This window comes from Rhineura floridana, chromosome 6, assembly GCF_030035675.1.
Source record: "Rhineura floridana isolate rRhiFlo1 chromosome 6, rRhiFlo1.hap2, whole genome shotgun sequence".
NCBI classification, from domain to species: Eukaryota; Metazoa; Chordata; class Lepidosauria; order Squamata; family Rhineuridae; genus Rhineura; species Rhineura floridana.
In genome coordinates, this window is record NC_084485.1 from 75,241,305 (window position 1) to 75,257,733 (window position 16,429).

Sequence of the window (16,429 nt, forward strand, 5' to 3'; positions counted from 1 at the left end):
TGACTGGTTACAGGTAAATTCCAACATCCTTATTCTGTGTATTTTTCGTATCTGTATATTACTTTTAGCTTTTTATTGCTTTAATGTGTATAATTTTTATATTTTGCATCTTTATATTTGTTGTAAATTGCCTTGAAACCTTTGTGGTATAAGGCCAAAAAATAAAAAAAATACTCTGTGATGAGGGCCTTTCCAGATAATTTACAAAACTCCAGATAATCAAGGAAGGCTTTGACTTTTAAAAAAAATCTTTTTAAAAAAACAGATTTTAATGTATAAACTGTTGGAGCCCAAAACAGTGTTATGTTGTTTAAGAAGAAGCCTTTCTGTAGCGGAATAACCTTACTGTCCCATATCCTATGTTTGTATCTTTTAAAAATGTTTGGTACAGATGTGCATTCCTTGAGGGAGTGGGGAGCACACAGCCTTCAAAGAATGTGGAAAGAGTGTGTAAGAAGATGGAGAATTCACAAAATGTTGGGGGCATTGCTATGAGGGAAAAGTTAGCATTGCTGGCTTTAAGGGAAGAATGCTCCAGTGCTTGAATGTATAGTGCAGAGCATAGCCTAGAAAGGATTAAAAACTTGTATAATAACTGTTGTTGTTTAGAAACCCATTAACACTGCACAACTGTGATATCACAGGCATATCTAATAGTGCCCATGGCACGCAGCCATGTTCTACATAGTATTCAAAATTGCAATTATGTTCGCCTGGGAGAAAAAGCTTTCTTTTTTTGTTTTGTTTAGTTGCAGTAAGTTATTACAGTTGTACTTCTGGGAAAAGTGGTATTTCACACCAAGAACTATTTTGTGGAAATACATCTGGATCCTGTGCCAGAGAGGGCTTTTTCAGTTGTGGCCCCCACCCTGTGGAACTCCCTCCCAAATGATCTCCGCCATGCCCCTTCCATGATGAGTTTTTGCTGGGCCTTGAAGACCCGGCTCTTCATGCAGGCTTTTGGGGTGGACTAGATTTTATCTTCATTGTTTTTAGATTTTTAATGTCTAGGTATTGTATGCCTATTTTGTACATCACCCAGAGTGGCTGAACAGCCAGCCAAACGGGCGACTAATAAATTCAATAAATAAATAAATAAATAAATAATGTAACAACTTCACAAGTAGTATGCATAAAGCAAACCCCATTTGGAAGCACCATTAGCTACAGGGACTGCTTCTCTCTCACCAGATGTTTTCCAAAAGGTCCAGCTCTATATATGACATTATGTCCTTTGGAACATTTTTGCCCAAGGTAGAGTGACAAACTCATGGGTCATAGATCCTCATGTTGAGTTGTCCTGACAGATTGGTATGCAGATCCTTTCATTTCATGTTCAACTTACAGATGATGCCAACGCAGGATAAATACATCATGTGATTTTTCTCATCTATTTTGCTGTTGCGATCATTCATTGTTGCTGTTGAAGCAAACCTGCCACAAATATTTTTTTGAATGCAGTGCTCTGCATTATTTATAATTTGCATTCCACTACAATTCACAAGGGGCTAATTGTTGTTTGGACATATAGTTTAGCCCTGACCAATTTCCTCAGTTTGAGCTCTGTCGATAGACAATGGTCTGAAAGGATCACAGGGCTGATCCAAGTCTGAGGAAGGCTTTGGTCCTGTTTTTTTTTTTTAATTTTCTGGCTGCACCATCGCATGCAGTCACACTGTCTGGCAGAATTTTGCTAATGGGTGAAGACATCTTTGAGGGTAGTTTGTGAGTTTGGTTTACATGTAAAATGTTTGGAGAGGAAAATGGGGGAAGGGAGATTGGATGCACAAGTGGGCTGGATGTTTAGGGTGACTGGTGTGTTTCAGTATCAGGTTACAGCACCATGGACTCCAAAGTTCCTCTTCTTGTAGAAACAGTGGATGCATCAGTTTTATGTAGACAATTGATTTCATCGAATGGGCATGGCCGTCCCTTAAGGACCATTATTCTTCTTCCATCAATGATACTATGTGAGATGGGTGTGTTCCCTCCATGGCTCTGAAAGGCATTCTAATAAAAAGATAAATTTCCTCATTGCAATCTTGGGCTTTGGGTGTTCCTTATTCTGGGAAGAGATTTAAAGCTGTCTGCCAGACCCGTGGGCTGTTAAAACAAGACAGTGCCACAATGCTGAGCTCAGGCCTGCAAATTCCCCCCCTCCTCCTCCTCCTCCTCCTGTTGCTCACAGCGATGGAGCTGAGCTGGTCCTTTACAAATGAGGACAAGAAGCTGATTGTGGACCTGCACAATCAGTATCGTTCTCAGGTTTCCCCTCCAGCTGCAGACATGCTGAAAATGGTAAGTGAGCTGTGGATAGTCCTGGACTTTGCTGTAATATGGAAATTCAGAGGCTTTCCATCTTGCTCTGAATATTTCTCTTGAAATTGCAACTTTTTTGTTTGTTTGGTTTTAATAAAACACATGTTTAAAGTTTTCTTTTGTGAGTCTGCATCTAACTGGTGAGCTAAAGAAATGTGAGGCTTGAGATCTACCTGAATTCAGTTACTAGATTGACAACCTCTGTAAACCTTCCTGGCACACTTTTACAAGACAAATGTTTATTATAACCACTGGGATCTATTTGTGTGTAAGGTGTATCATTAACTTCAGAGTTCAGTTTCCGTAACTACTTTGGGCTTTGTAGGTAGCGCTGAGCATTTTATTGGAACTTTTTAAAATTAAAGGGTCATCTACATTTTATCAACATCCTGTTGTGAATTAGTGTAAGTTAAGGAAGACAAACTGGACCCAGCCACCAGAATTCTGCGTGTGGTTTTGATTCTGAGCTATTGTGTAATTTCTGGACAAGTTCCTTTTCCTCTGTTCTTTCCCACCCGTAGCGTTTTTACTAAGAACACACAGCTACTTGGACCACAATTCTACTAGAGCATCATTTGGGCTTCAATGCACACTAACAAAGAAAAAAAAGGGGGGGATATGGCTACACATTTGTAACTCATTAGTTGCAGGGGATACAAAACAGACCTCTTCCCTTTCAATTGTGCTACTGTTGCTGGGAACTTGCCAAATTGATGATTGAGTGCCATTGCTGATTAAATATGATTCTCCTTCCTGCAGCACCACCACTACTGAGATCCTCTGTGTAATATGGTTATATAGCTACCACAGGCATCTATTGGATAGTGCCTGCGCCATCACTGATGCAAGATTCATAATACCCACCCACCCATGTCTGCCCATTTTTTAAAAAGGTTTGTTTTGTTTGGGGGTTTAAGAAGGTTTTTTTTTTTGCTGGGCTAATTGCTTCTCTTCCCCTCTTAAGATGGTGGTTCAGGTTTGTTTAGGCTCAGGAAAGCAAAAACAACTCATTGCCTATTTGCCCCTATAGAGGAAGCTGAAGCATCCCACTGGCACCTGCACAATGTTTTGATGGAGAATACTTTGTGGTGGAGGCAGGCTGGTCTGCCTGGGATGTTGAGTAGCTGGTGATTGGACTGCAGCTGCTTCTTTTAAATCTGAGCCCCACCTCTTTAAACTGGAACCAGGAAATGGAACAGATAATCTGGCTGCTTTGAGGGAAGGCTTTGGACCACAAGTGAGGTGAGGAAAAAAGAGGATTCTGCCCCCTTTCATTTTTGATAGGGGCTAAAAGAAGTGAGTCTTTTCAGGTAAATAAATAGAAGTAGAATTGATTTAGAGGGCAAGTGTATCCAAGTGGGAAATTTGATGGTGGGGGAAATTTGAAAGGGAAAATATGGAGTATTAACGTCAAACTACACCTCTGCCTTGTGCGTTTTTGGTCTTCAGCAAGTCACTTCATGTAGTCACTTCTCTGTTTCTAAGAGTCAAAGTAGATGTGATGTGGGAGAGCTGTCAACTGATCTCCCAACTTTTGTTTTGTTTTAGATTTCAAAAGCAGCTGTGAAGAAGGGAGGGGATCTGAGCCATAGTGCTTGGGAGGTGGGTTAAACTTTCTTCCTGTGCCCATTATCAGATCTAAATTGCCCTCCCCCAGCTGGTATTTGGCCAGAGAGGGAGGAAATACAGGTATGCTTGTTTCCCCACCCCATCCCTGGTCCCTGCTTTTAAGTGTTAATCCATTGGGATATCCTGCATCACATCAAGGATGGCCCCAACAGTGGCTAGCCAAATGCATCAATGAAGCTTACAACCAGGGCATGGGGATAACATCACTTGACTATATCCTGTCTCTGAACTTGGCTAGCCCATTGAGCTACCATGGCTGATAGGTGGTGCTTCCATGTGTGGAGCCAGGTAGGAGATGATCTGGGTAGGGGGAGCCAAGGTGATGGGAACTGCTTGGGTGGATGCGACTTCTAGCAGCTCTACTTTTTGGAGGTGGCAGCTGCCCCCATTATGATGTAATTTTCTGTGCAGACTAAAAACTTTTTTTAAAAAACAACCTGGACTACGACCTGGGAGATCAGGGTTCTAATCCCCACATAGCCATGAAGCTCACTGGGTGACCTTGGGCCAGTCCCTGCCTCTCAGCCCCACAGGAAGGCAATGGTAAAACCACCTCTGAATACTGCTTACCATGAAAACCCTATTCATAGGGTCGCCATAAGTCGGGATTGACTTGAAGGCAGGCCATTTCCATTTTAAAGTTAGACAAGCTTACAGATGGAATGTGAGTGATAGTAATCAGATGACAAGCAATAGCCAGCCCTATTGGGTTTATCATTTTTCTCAGCTTTTGCAATGATTAATCATAGAATCATAGAGTTGGAAGGGGCCTATAAGGCCACTGAACCCAGCCTCCTGCTCAATGCAGGAATCCAAATTAAAGCATACCCAACAGGTGCCTGTCCAGCTGCCTCTTGAATGCCTCATGTTGGAGAGCCCATCACCTCCCTAGGCAATTAGTTCCACTGTTGTACTGCTCCAGCAGTTAGGAGGTTTTTCCTGATATTCAGTCAAAATCTAGCTTCCTGCAACTTGAGCCCATTATTCTGTGTCCTGCACTCTGGGACGATCGAGAAGAGATCCTGGCCCTCCTCTGTGTGGCAACCTTTCAAGTACTTGAAGAGTGCTATCATATCTTTCCCCTGTCTTCTCAAGGCTAAACAAGCCCAGTTCTTTCTGTCTCTCCTCATAGGACTTTGTTTCCAGTCCCCTGATCATTGCCCTCCTCTGAACCTGTTCCAGTTGGTCTGCATCCTTCTTAAAGTGTGGTGTCCAGAACTGGATGCAGTACTCAAGGTGAGGCCTAACCAGTGCCAAACAAATGGGAACCAATACTTCTGTTGTATTTCATAAAACAGAATGCTCCAGAAAGTTCCTTACATTCATGTTATTGAGAGTTTTTTATGGCATTTATACCCCACTGTTTAGCAAAAAAAAGGCTCTCAGCAGCTTACAAAAATCAGTACTAAGATGGCCCCTGCCCTCAGGCTCACAATCTGAAAAGGTATGACACATGGGAAAAGGGAATGGGAGGGAGAATGAAAAGCAAGGTCAAGCACAAATTCTTAAGTTAACACTTCTTAAAGTGACACCATAGTAAATACCTTCAGGAATAAACTATTATTATTATTATTATTATTATTATTATTATTATTATTATTATTATTATTGGACAATGCTTCCTTTGGGCAGATTTACACATATGTTATGATTTTACTCTTTGTTTTGTCACATGGAGACCCATAGCTGAGTATGTGAACTGTCCTTCCTTATTGCAAAATACTGTACTTGAGGTACTGGCAATCATCTGATGCTGCAGTCGTTGAGCTTTGAACATGCATTTATGAACACCCTCTCTTAAGCATAACTGTATAAGTGCAATATGAGAGTTAAAGTTTAATAAATGCTATTTGGAAAAACAAACTTTAGCTACATCCTGTTGTATTGTGAAATATGCTGGTTTCATATTCCACATAATAAGCACTGTAAGTCTTGGGCATTTCTAGGCTCACAGTCTCCTGTATTTAATTTTAATTTCACTTTTATACCTCCACTGTGCCTGTATTAATCTTTGCATGGTTCTCACACATATACATTTCCTTCTGAAAGATTTTAATTGTTTTCCTTATAAATACAGAATTTTCTTAATTGCACAAATGTATCCATACACATTCTGATACACTTGATCCTTAAAAGGGGTTGGAGCTTGAATCGAGATTTTAAAGTTACCAATTGCAGAATGCTGATATTTTATGTATTTAGTAAGTAGTTTCATTTTAAAATATTCTATGTCACCTTTGGGTGGTTTTAGAAGAAAAGGAAATGGAATTTAAAACAACAAAAAAGAATTAAGCCAAAACATTAAGAATAGCAACAAAAAGCAGAGTTGAAACAATGTCAAAAGCTTGTTATGTGCCTTCAAGTCGATTTTGACTGATGGTGACCCTATGAATCAGTGACCACCAATAGCATCTGTTATAGACCACCCTCTTTAGATCTTGTAAGTTCAGGTCTGTGGCTTCCTTTATGGAATCAATCCATCTCTTGTTTGGTCTTCCTTTTTTTCTAAATGTTGTTGCCCCCCTGCTAAAACTCACCAGGGATGGGGGCTAGTCTAGCCTTGCTAGGAGCTCCATGACCAGGATGCTGCCACTGAAAAAGCCCTGTCCTGCTGTTCCATCAACTAAATCTCTTCTGGTGGGGCGTTTAGCTTTTCCTAAAACAAGCTAGTTGCTGAGATCCATCTGTGGTGAGTGGTTGAATGGGTGCCATCCAAACAAAAAACAACAACAACCCAGGTCTGATCAAGGAGGAGGATAACTTAGTAAGACTGATTTTCTAACCTGTGGCCCTCCAGATGTTGCTGGAGTCCTACTCCCATCATCCTTGATCAATGGCCATGCTGGCTGAGGCTGCTGGGAACTGGAATCCAGCAACATCAGGAAGCCCGTAGGTCACCCATCCCTACTTCAAGATTTCTGCCAACATCAGTTGCAAAAAGTTTGTATCCCTTTAATTAGGTATGCCCTTCTACTGTTGGGGAAGGGGGTGGCTCAGGTGGATCAAGAAATATGGTATGAAGTCTATTTCCTTAAGTGATTTTCTGTAGCAGATTATCCTCTTTTTTAAATGATACGCTGTGTTTTCCATTCATGAGCTCAAATCAGCAAACAGCAAGACACTTAAAATCTACAAATAAAACATTACAATCAAGACTGGTATAATCAGACAAGAGAGTAATCAATCTCCGCAGAAAGGTGTTTTGTCAGCCATCAGTCTCCTACTGAAAAAGCCACATTTAACCAGCTAGTGGAATGCATACAGCGGCAGACAGACTTCCCCAGTGAGGACATTTCAACTTTTTGGTGCCATGGCTGAAAAGGTTCTGCTTCTTGTACCCACCCACCGCATCTCAGCTGAGGCTTCTGATGTTGATCAGAACACCCTGGAGAGAACATGCAGAAGCAGGCAGTCCTGTGATAGGCCTTGTAAACTATTTAAACCTCACCTAAGGTAAGAACCAGTACTTTTAAAACCTTGCCAGAGCATGAACAGGAAGCCACTGCAGAGTAAATACTACCAGAACAATTTGTTGCATCTGGCCTGCTGCAGCGTTTTGTGAAAGTGTGAAAAAGCTACAGTTTTGAATGGGTCCTTTTGCTTCTTAGTGGAACAAAATGTGGTGACTGTGACATGTATATATTTTCTTTCACTTCTAGCGTAAAGCATGGGGGAGACCTGTGGGTGCGTATTATGAGGTTGTTTCCAGCTTGAAGGCTTTTGTGAGTATCAGGCAGTGGTGGCTGGTGGCTTCATGTCAGTGGGGCAGTGGAATCTGCTCCAGGTTTTAGTTTTCACTTTCAAGGAGTGAACAGCATTTGGACTAAAACCCAGAGCAGATTCCACTGCCCCACTGACATGAAGTCACCAGCCGCCACTGGTATCAGATGTGCCACAGGTATCTTATGTTTGATTATACTTGCATTACCAATGAGGAAGGGGCTGCTGGTCCAAAACTGGATTTGCTCAGGTGGCATGGCAACCGCGGTGACTAAACAATGTTAGTTGTGCTAGTCCCTATGCTAGATGGAACCACTTCCTAAAATTACCTTTGCCCACTTCCTGTATGGCATGGCTGATTCAATCTCCTGGAAATGCTCCTTCAATCTGTCCAAAAAGTGGGTGCCAAAAGATTTCCTCTATGTACTTCAGGCTTTTTTCCTTTTTTATTTTAATTTTAAAAGACCAGGATTTATAATCGGCTTCTTCTGTTACCCCTCCCCCCCCGAAGTCACACTTTTCCATTTTGTTTGGCTCAGCAGAACTGGTTGCCTTGGGAATATTTATATACATTAAGCTGTGCTTGCCAAATTATATTTTAATGGAACAAGAAAACCAGCTGTTGGATCCTTGTAAATAGTCTGGCTCTGCCTCACAAAAAGGGAATAATAAACCCAAGCTGGACCTGCTACTTCAACCCCTCCAAGAACGTATAGCGAGGCGGTCTCTGCCCCATAAAGGGAGCAATTATGTGTTCCAGGGTCTGCCTGTCTGTTCTTCCATCCTTTCAAAGCCAGTGCTTCTGAACTGAGAGTGTTCATGAGAAAAGGAGTGATTACACAACAGACTTGAACAGGTTTTAAAAATCATACCTTCTCCCAGGGAATTATGAGCTAGTCTTGTCTCCTGAAAATGGAAATGGACTGCCTTCAAGTCAATTCCGACTTATGGCGACCCTATGAATAGGGTTTTCATGGTAAGTGGTATTCAGAGGGGGTTTACCATTGCCTTCGTCTGAGGCTGAGAGGCAGTGACTGGCCCAAGGTCACCCAGTGAGCTTCATGACTGTGTGGGGATTTGAACCTTGGTCTCCCAGGTCGTAATCCAGCACCTTAACCACTACACCACACTGGCTCTCCTTGTCTCCTGAATGCCCCCCAATTTTACAATCCTGTTTGGGAGTGGTGAGTTGGCATTGCCACCAGGTTTATGGGGTGGGCTTACTTTTTAGCAATGATGGTGGGATCTTTCATTCCTTTTAAAAACTTTTTTGCCACCACCAGAGATGGTGGAAGCAGACCCAGACACCATTGTCGTTACCTTAGAGTTAAGTAAATTGAGGGAATTGGTCTGAACGTAGCCTGGAGACAAACCCTACTCAAAGCATGAGGTGAATCTTCAAAACCCTCAGACCTCCTCCGCCAACTCGGATCAAAACATACATGACATCAGAGGTGAGGCAGGTACAGCTGCAGCTGGAAGGACCAACTGGGAGCTTCAAGTGCTCTCCCCACTGTTCCTTGGATAGAAGGGCTTGCTGAGAGTCTTGATAATCTCATTAGCACTGATAGCAAGGCATTCTGAAGTTGTCCATGTGCAGGCATAATTTAGATGTAAATTGCACGTGAAAACAGACGTTCTTCCTTTGCAGACAGCTTTGCCGGCCTGCAGAGGGAAAACGTTTGTTTGCAGACAAAGTTTGAATCCAAAATGGCAAAGTACGGCTCATTGTCAGTGCCAATTAGCTGATATGTGCTGACAAGCAAGTCCCTTTGAAGCTGTCATGATGCTGTCAGGTAACTGGCAGGTGGGCATGGCAACGTGGCCGGTGGGGGAGGTCAGGATCCAGGCCACTAGGCACATCCAGTTCCCTACACCCTGATCTAACAAATGGGCATTTTACATCATCACCCATTTCCAAGCTTTCTTTAGACACCACCTGAAGCTGCACTTGTCTGGGATGAAGAAGATGCTCTACCACCTAAGTAAGAACTGAAATACAGTGTGCTGTTTGGCCCTAGTTGCTAGGCAGCATATTTCAGCCTTGCGGGTGTGTCAATTTTTCCAGGGGTGACCATCTAACCTTTGAAAAATGGCCAGAGCAGCAGCTGTAACATCACTCCCCAGGAGCTTCATCAGTCACCCTTTCCTCAAAGAATGTATGGAGTGGGGTGGGGAGGAGGAATGTTACTTTTCTTGCACGGTTCTCTTATTGTCAACCCTCTTGGAGGCCTGTTGTCTCACAGGAAACCAAGTGTGTGATTTATTTATTAAATTTCCACCCTTCCTCCCAAGGGAGCACAGGGCAGCAAACTCATAAAACAGCAAAATAATACAATTAATTTTAAAAAATATTAGATAATTTCATGGTTGTCAGGAACAGAATATTTCAGCCATCAAATACTTGGCTGAACAGGAATGTTTTTAAATTTTGGCTGAATGTTAATAATGAAAGACACAGATACACCTTATCAGGTAGGGCATTCCGTAAATGGGGAGCTGTTACTGAGAGGCAGGCAACACTCAGCAGTGCCACCACCAACAGGGCCTCCTCTGCCAATTGTAAGGCCTGAGATGGTTGATATTGCAGCAGGGAGGTGGTTTCTTTTAGATACCTGGGTCCAAGCCATTTATGATTTTGTATACTAATTCTAACACCTTAAATTGGCCCTGTTAGCTGTCTGGCAGTCAGTGTAGCCCTTTCAGAACAAGTGGCACATGGTTTCTTCAGGTTGCTTCACCAATGCGACAGCTGCGTTCTGTGTTAGCTACAGCTTCCAGACTGTCTTCAAGGCAGGCCCAATGTAGAATGCATTGCAGTGGTCTAGATAGAGGTCGTTAAAGCATGGACTACTGAGGTCTCCATTCAGCCACAGATTCCAGGCACTGGTTTAACACCTTCACAGCCTCTCCTGATTCAGATAGAATGGAGAGATAAAGCTGATGACACCATGCTCCAAATCCCTGCATGATAGCTCCTAATGGTTTCATATGATGTACAATAGCATAGGAGACAGGATAGACCCCGTGGGACCCCACAGCTCAAAAGCCATGGGGCTGAGTAATAGTCTCTGAATTTCGCATTTCTCTGATTTTTGCAGTGCAGTTCTCCAGCTAAGCAATGTTTACAAAAATGCATATACTAAACTAAAGTGTGCATAAAATGTATGTATTAGTGAAAATTACATACAAAAATGCAGTATACAGTGGAAGCTCATTGTAACGCATCTCACTGTACTAGGTATTCAGATGTATCGCAGGTTTGACCTTGTTTCCCAAGTCAAATACTGGACACCCTACTTTTCTGTTTGTTATACCTCTTTTTTCATCCTCTGTGCGCTTTGTCCCCAGTGAATCCTCAGTTTTCCCCTGGGTGTTTCTGAGTCTTTTTTCCTCTCAGTGTTCTTTTAAAAAAATCTCTTTCCTGACGTCCCCCTCCCTCCTGCCCTTTTTCTTCCTGGTGGTTATTTCCTAAGGGACACTTATCTCCAGAGCCTTCTCCAAGTTCTTTTGTGACTGTCTATGGAATGTTATTTTTATTTTCGTTAACTTGTTTTTCTCTCTCTGTTACCTTCCTGCTTCTTCCTTCCCGTTCCGTTCCTCAGCTTCAGTGGTGGAGGATTTTTGCTTCTCTACGAACCAGAACTCATTGCTTTAACCCTTTCAGTGCAGTTTTCATTATAGCGCAGAAGCCCTAGAATGCAGGTGCATCCTTCATCCTCCCCCCCATGTCACAATGCGTTTTCACTACAGTGGGGTCTGGTGGCTCCATGTCAGTGGAGCAGTGAAATCCACTCTGAGTTTCGGCCCAAAATTTCAAGGAGCTGTCCAAGGTCCTGAACCTATCTTAGGAACAGATTTCAGTGCCTTCAACAGCTCCTTGAAACTTCGGACTGCAACTCAGAGCAGATACCACTGCCCCACCGACATGGAGCCCCCAGCCCCCACTGTTTCACTGTATTAGGAAAACTGTATACAAAAATGTGTATATTAAGAGAAAAATCACACTAAAATGCTGATGAGGACTTTAAAAAGGATTCACAAACGTGGAAATGTGGAGAACTGAATTTAATATTGGAAAAAGGAGAAACTGAGAGAAACTGAAATGGACAAATCTGGGCATCCCTTGTTTCTACCATCACATTCTGCAGCATTTGTGTGCTTTGTCTCCGTTCGCTCCTGTGGGAGCTTTAAAGTTTACATCGAAAAATGTGCAGGAGAGTAAACATTCCTATTCTGTTCCCTGTAACTGCTCACACTTCTTGGCATCCTCAACCTCACGCAACAAAATGAGCTTCAAGAGAACTTGCCTGTGCTACTGCTGGATCCCACCTGGGCAGAAAAAAGTTCCAATTATTTATTTAAAAATCACAGAAGATTCCTTCTCTTCAATACTTTGATTTATTCAGCACTTTCCCTTCCTTGTTGAAACACCACCAATATTACAATAAAATAGTTATGGGGAGCTAAAATCTTTCTTTAGCACCCACCAAGTTATATAGCCAAATAATTCTGGGAAGTGTAGTTTGTGAAGAGGGCTGAGAGGAGACTCCTATTCCCCTGACAGAGCTCCAGTGGCCAGAGTGGTTTAACAGTTAGCTGCTCTGATTGAAGCTCTGTGAGGGGATTGGGGCCTAGAAATTCTCAGCACCCTTCACTAACTACACTTCCCAAGATTCTTTAGGAGAAGCCATGACTGTCTAAAGAGAAATAAAGGTCTGGTGTGGATGTGGCCAGGGACAGCTTTGTTTTAAATGTGGGTGGTAGGCTACATGTACCTGCTGTAGAATAAAAAGGTGGGGGAAATGCTAAAAAATGATGTTTTCCTTTTGGAAGGAAGAGGGGCTTCCCCTCTTCACAGCTCCTACCCATGCAATCTCCCCACTCCCACTCCCCCCCTTCCCTTCCTGTCACTCCCCCAGGTCAGTTTCACCTATCCTAAGCATGAGTGCACAGGATTAAATATCACTGAACTCAAAAAGCATGCAAATGATCAATGCTGACCTCTCCTCCTGCCTCCTATTGCCTCCCTCTTGCCCCTTCCCTCCCCCTTCCTTTACCCTCCCCCCTCCCAATCCCCTCCTTCCCCTCCTCCTCCTCCTCCTCCTCTCCCCTCCCCTCCCCCATCGCCAGTTTTACCTATCCTAATCATGATTGCACAGGAGTAAATCCCATTGAACTCAATAAGCATGCAAATGATCTAACCTGCCCTCTCCTCCTCCTCCTCCCCATCACCTCCCTTTTGCCCCTTCCCTCCCCTTCCCCTTCCAACCCCCTCCTTCTGTTCCCCTCCCCCCTTCCTCCTCCCCTCTACTTTCCCCTCCTCCCCTCCTCCCCCATCGCCAGTTTTACCTATCCTAGCCATGATTGCACAGGAGTAAATCTCACTGAACTCAATAAGCATGCAAATGATCAGATCTGCCTGTTCCCTCCTTCCCCTCTCCTCTCCCTGCTTCATCCCTTCTTCCTCTCCTCCCCTCTTCCTTCTTCCTCCTCCCCTGCCCACTCCAGGCCTCCATCCCCATGGTTAGTTTTACCTATCTTAAATATGATGGCATGGGAGTAAATCCCACGGAACTCAATAAGCATGCAAATGATCAATCCATTCTCAGCAAACCTGCACAGGATCCCATTTCTTACCTCCTGGATTAAAAAGCAGAGAAATTCACTAATAGGCAAAAATCCTTGTGGTTTGAGAACGTACCTATAGCCAACATATTTCTATCAAACTTTAAAAAGCAAGGAAATTGGGCAGCTATAGTGAATGCACCAGGGGAGCAGGAGATCTGACCTCCTCTCTGAGGTATTGTACTGCCCTACAAATTTGTAAAAATACAAACATAATTTGGGTTGGTTTTTCACAGTCCAATCCACTTCCTGTGTAGCTTGGAAGATTTTAGTGACATGTGCCTCTGAGCATATGGGGAGTGGTGGCAACACCTGCCATCTCCAAAGATGGAGAATTACATTTTTGTTTGTTCTACAGAAAATCTAACCTAGAAAATTATATTTCTCTCATTATTCATCCTAGAAATCTGTGTCAAATTTATTTTATTAATTTCAAAGCCTTTTTATTGGTCAATGTCATATGATGGTGAAGACAGCCTTTTGTGTTTCAAACTGGAGGTTATGTTCTATTTCTATTTTGCGTGCATTAACAGTTGAATCTGAAATGGCAGTTTGATGTAAAATCAGACTGATTACAATATGTTACTACTTAAGCTATGACTCTGGCTGTTGGAAAAAACAAACTTGGCCTGCCCAAGATGCATGTTTTCAGCCTGCTATGCTTACACTACTCCACTTAAGGAAAGGTGGGCATGGTCAATTAAAAACACAGAGGACACCTAGACGTTTGCTAGAATATATTTCATCTCCCACTGTTTTATTTTGTGCAAACTGAGACACTCCTCATGTCCATTGGAAACTATTATGCAGAATAGTCAGTATCATTATTCCACAATTGTTTTTGGAGTTTTTTTTTAGTGTTGCAAAGTGTTGCTGTCCTTCACATATTCACAGAAACAGAAGCAAAAGAAAATGATTTACTATAAGAAACTTCACTAAAATTGTGAAGTAAATCAAACATATTTAAAGTGACTGTCTGAACTATATCAACTTTCTTACCTCCTGGATTAAAAAGCAGAGAAATTCACTAATAGGCAAAAATCCTTGTGGTTTGAGAACGTACCTATAGCCAACATATTTCTATCAAACTTTAAAAAGCAAGGAAATTGGGCAGCTATAGTGAATGCACCAGGGGAGCAGGAGATCTGACCTCCTCTCTGAGATATTGTACTGCCCTACAAATTTGTAAAAATGCAAACACAATTTGGGTTGGACTTTCACAGTCCAATCCACTTCCTGTGTAACTTGGAAGAATTTGATAACGTGGTTGTCTTTCTGTTCCCTGGCAGTTGTGCTGTGGGGTGCTGCAGGGTACCATCTTGTCCCCAATGCTGTATAATATTTATATGAAACCTTTGGGAGTGGTCATCAGGAGATTTGTGACAAGGTGTCAGCAGTACGCTGATGATACCCAGCTCTATTTCTATATAATATCTGAATTGGAAGAAGCTGTGCAAGCTCTGAACCGGTGCCTGGACTTGGGGGTGGGCTGTATGAGAGCCAATAAACAGTCTGAATCCTAGCAAGATGGAGGAGCTGTGGGTTGGTGGTTCCCAAGTTCAGATAATTGGTCAGTTGCCTGCTTTGGATGGGGTTGTACTCCCTCTAAAAGAGCAGGTTCATAGTCTGGGGGTGCTCCCTGATCCCTCTTTGTTGCTAGAGGCCCAGGTGACCTCCTTGGCTAGGAGCGCCTTTTACCAGCTTTGGCTGGCAAGACAACTGCAGCTGTTGCTGGACCGTGATAGCCTGACCATTGTTGTCCATGCACTGGTAACCTCCAGGCTGGATTACTGTAATGCTGTCTATGTGGGGCTGCCCTTGAGGTTGGTCTGGAAGCTGCAGCTGGTGCAAAATGTGGCGGTGCTACTGCTCACTGGGGCAGGGTATTGCCAACATGTCATCCTGCTGATGAAAGAATTGCACTGGCTGCCCATTAGCTATCAGGCTAAGTTCAAGGTTCTGATTTTGGTGTACAAAGCCCTATACAGCTTGGGACTAGGACAGCTGAAAGATCGTCTTACCCCTTATATACCCAGTCAATCACTAAGCCCCCCAAGGTGTGGACCTCCTGCAGATACCATCTTATGAGGAGGTCTATTCCGCACAGAGCTTTAGTGTAGCTGCACCTACTCTTTGGAATTCCCTCCCCTTAAATATCAGACATGTGCAATTTCTGTTATCTTTTCAGTGCCTACAGAAGACCTTCCACTTTCAACAAGGCTTTTAAGTAGAGACCTTATCCCAGTCTGTATCTGTATTGGAATTGCTTTTAAAGATGTTTTTAAACCTTTTTTTAAAAAGATGTTTTTAAAGATGATGTGTTTTAGCCTGTTTTTTTAAAGTTGTTTTGTTTCAATATGTTTTTAGTGTTTTTGTTTGCCGCTCTGGGTTCCTACTGGGAGGAATGGTGGGATATAAATTTAATAAATAAATATGTAAGTAATAGTTAAGGATGCTGATAATTTGTAGCTCTGTGAGGGGAGAATCACAGTTCTCAGGATTCTGTGAGGAAAAATACATCTTTCAAATGTGCATTGGATGTGTTTTAAATGTATGCTGTGGATCTGCCCTGTGAAACACAATACATATGCCAGGAGTGGGAAGCCTCAGTCCTGGACTCTCCAGGCTTTTCAGTGGCCCTCACTAACTATAGCTGTTGTGCCCCAGATGCAGGGAGAGGAGTCAGATGAGGACTAGGTTCCTGGGGGCATTGGAGGAAGGGAGGGTTCTGACAGCCTGCAGACTCCCAAGGCTGGCACCCCCATTGAGGCAGTTCCAGCCCTGCCTGTGAGTCCCCGGCCTGAACATTTGGGAAGTGACCGCTCACGCCAACCCTGGCCATGCAGGAATCCCCGCCTGGCTCTTCAAATGCTTCCCCGCCAATCAGCATCCCACTTTCAGAGCCCGCGTTGTTACCTAGCAAAGCCCTGCTGTCGGATGGGCCATTTGAGTCTCTCCCCCCCCTCGCCCTGTGCGAGGAGGCACAAGAAGAGAGACTTTCAGAGGGTGAAATTCCATTGGAGTTGTCGTTTACATGCAAAGAACTTCCCTACTTAAGCAGGTGCCTCCCAAGACTCAAGTGCTGAGTCAACTCTACTCACATGCTGCAGAGACTGCTTAGGTAGAATAGCTA

The 16,429-nt window shown here is 43.2% G+C and overlaps 1 protein-coding gene across 1 annotated transcript in view; it reads left to right on the forward strand.

Moving 5' to 3' along the window:
• Positions 1–205: 205 nt before the first annotated feature.
• The window catches only part of PI16 (peptidase inhibitor 16), a 38,854-nt gene continuing 22,630 nt past the window's right edge, over positions 206–16,429 (forward strand). Inside the window, exon 1 of the mRNA XM_061632458.1 lies at positions 206–2,298. Coding sequence (XP_061488442.1) covers positions 2,128–2,298 — 171 coding nt within the window. The 5' untranslated portion in view covers positions 206–2,127. The remainder of the gene's footprint in view (positions 2,299–16,429) is intronic.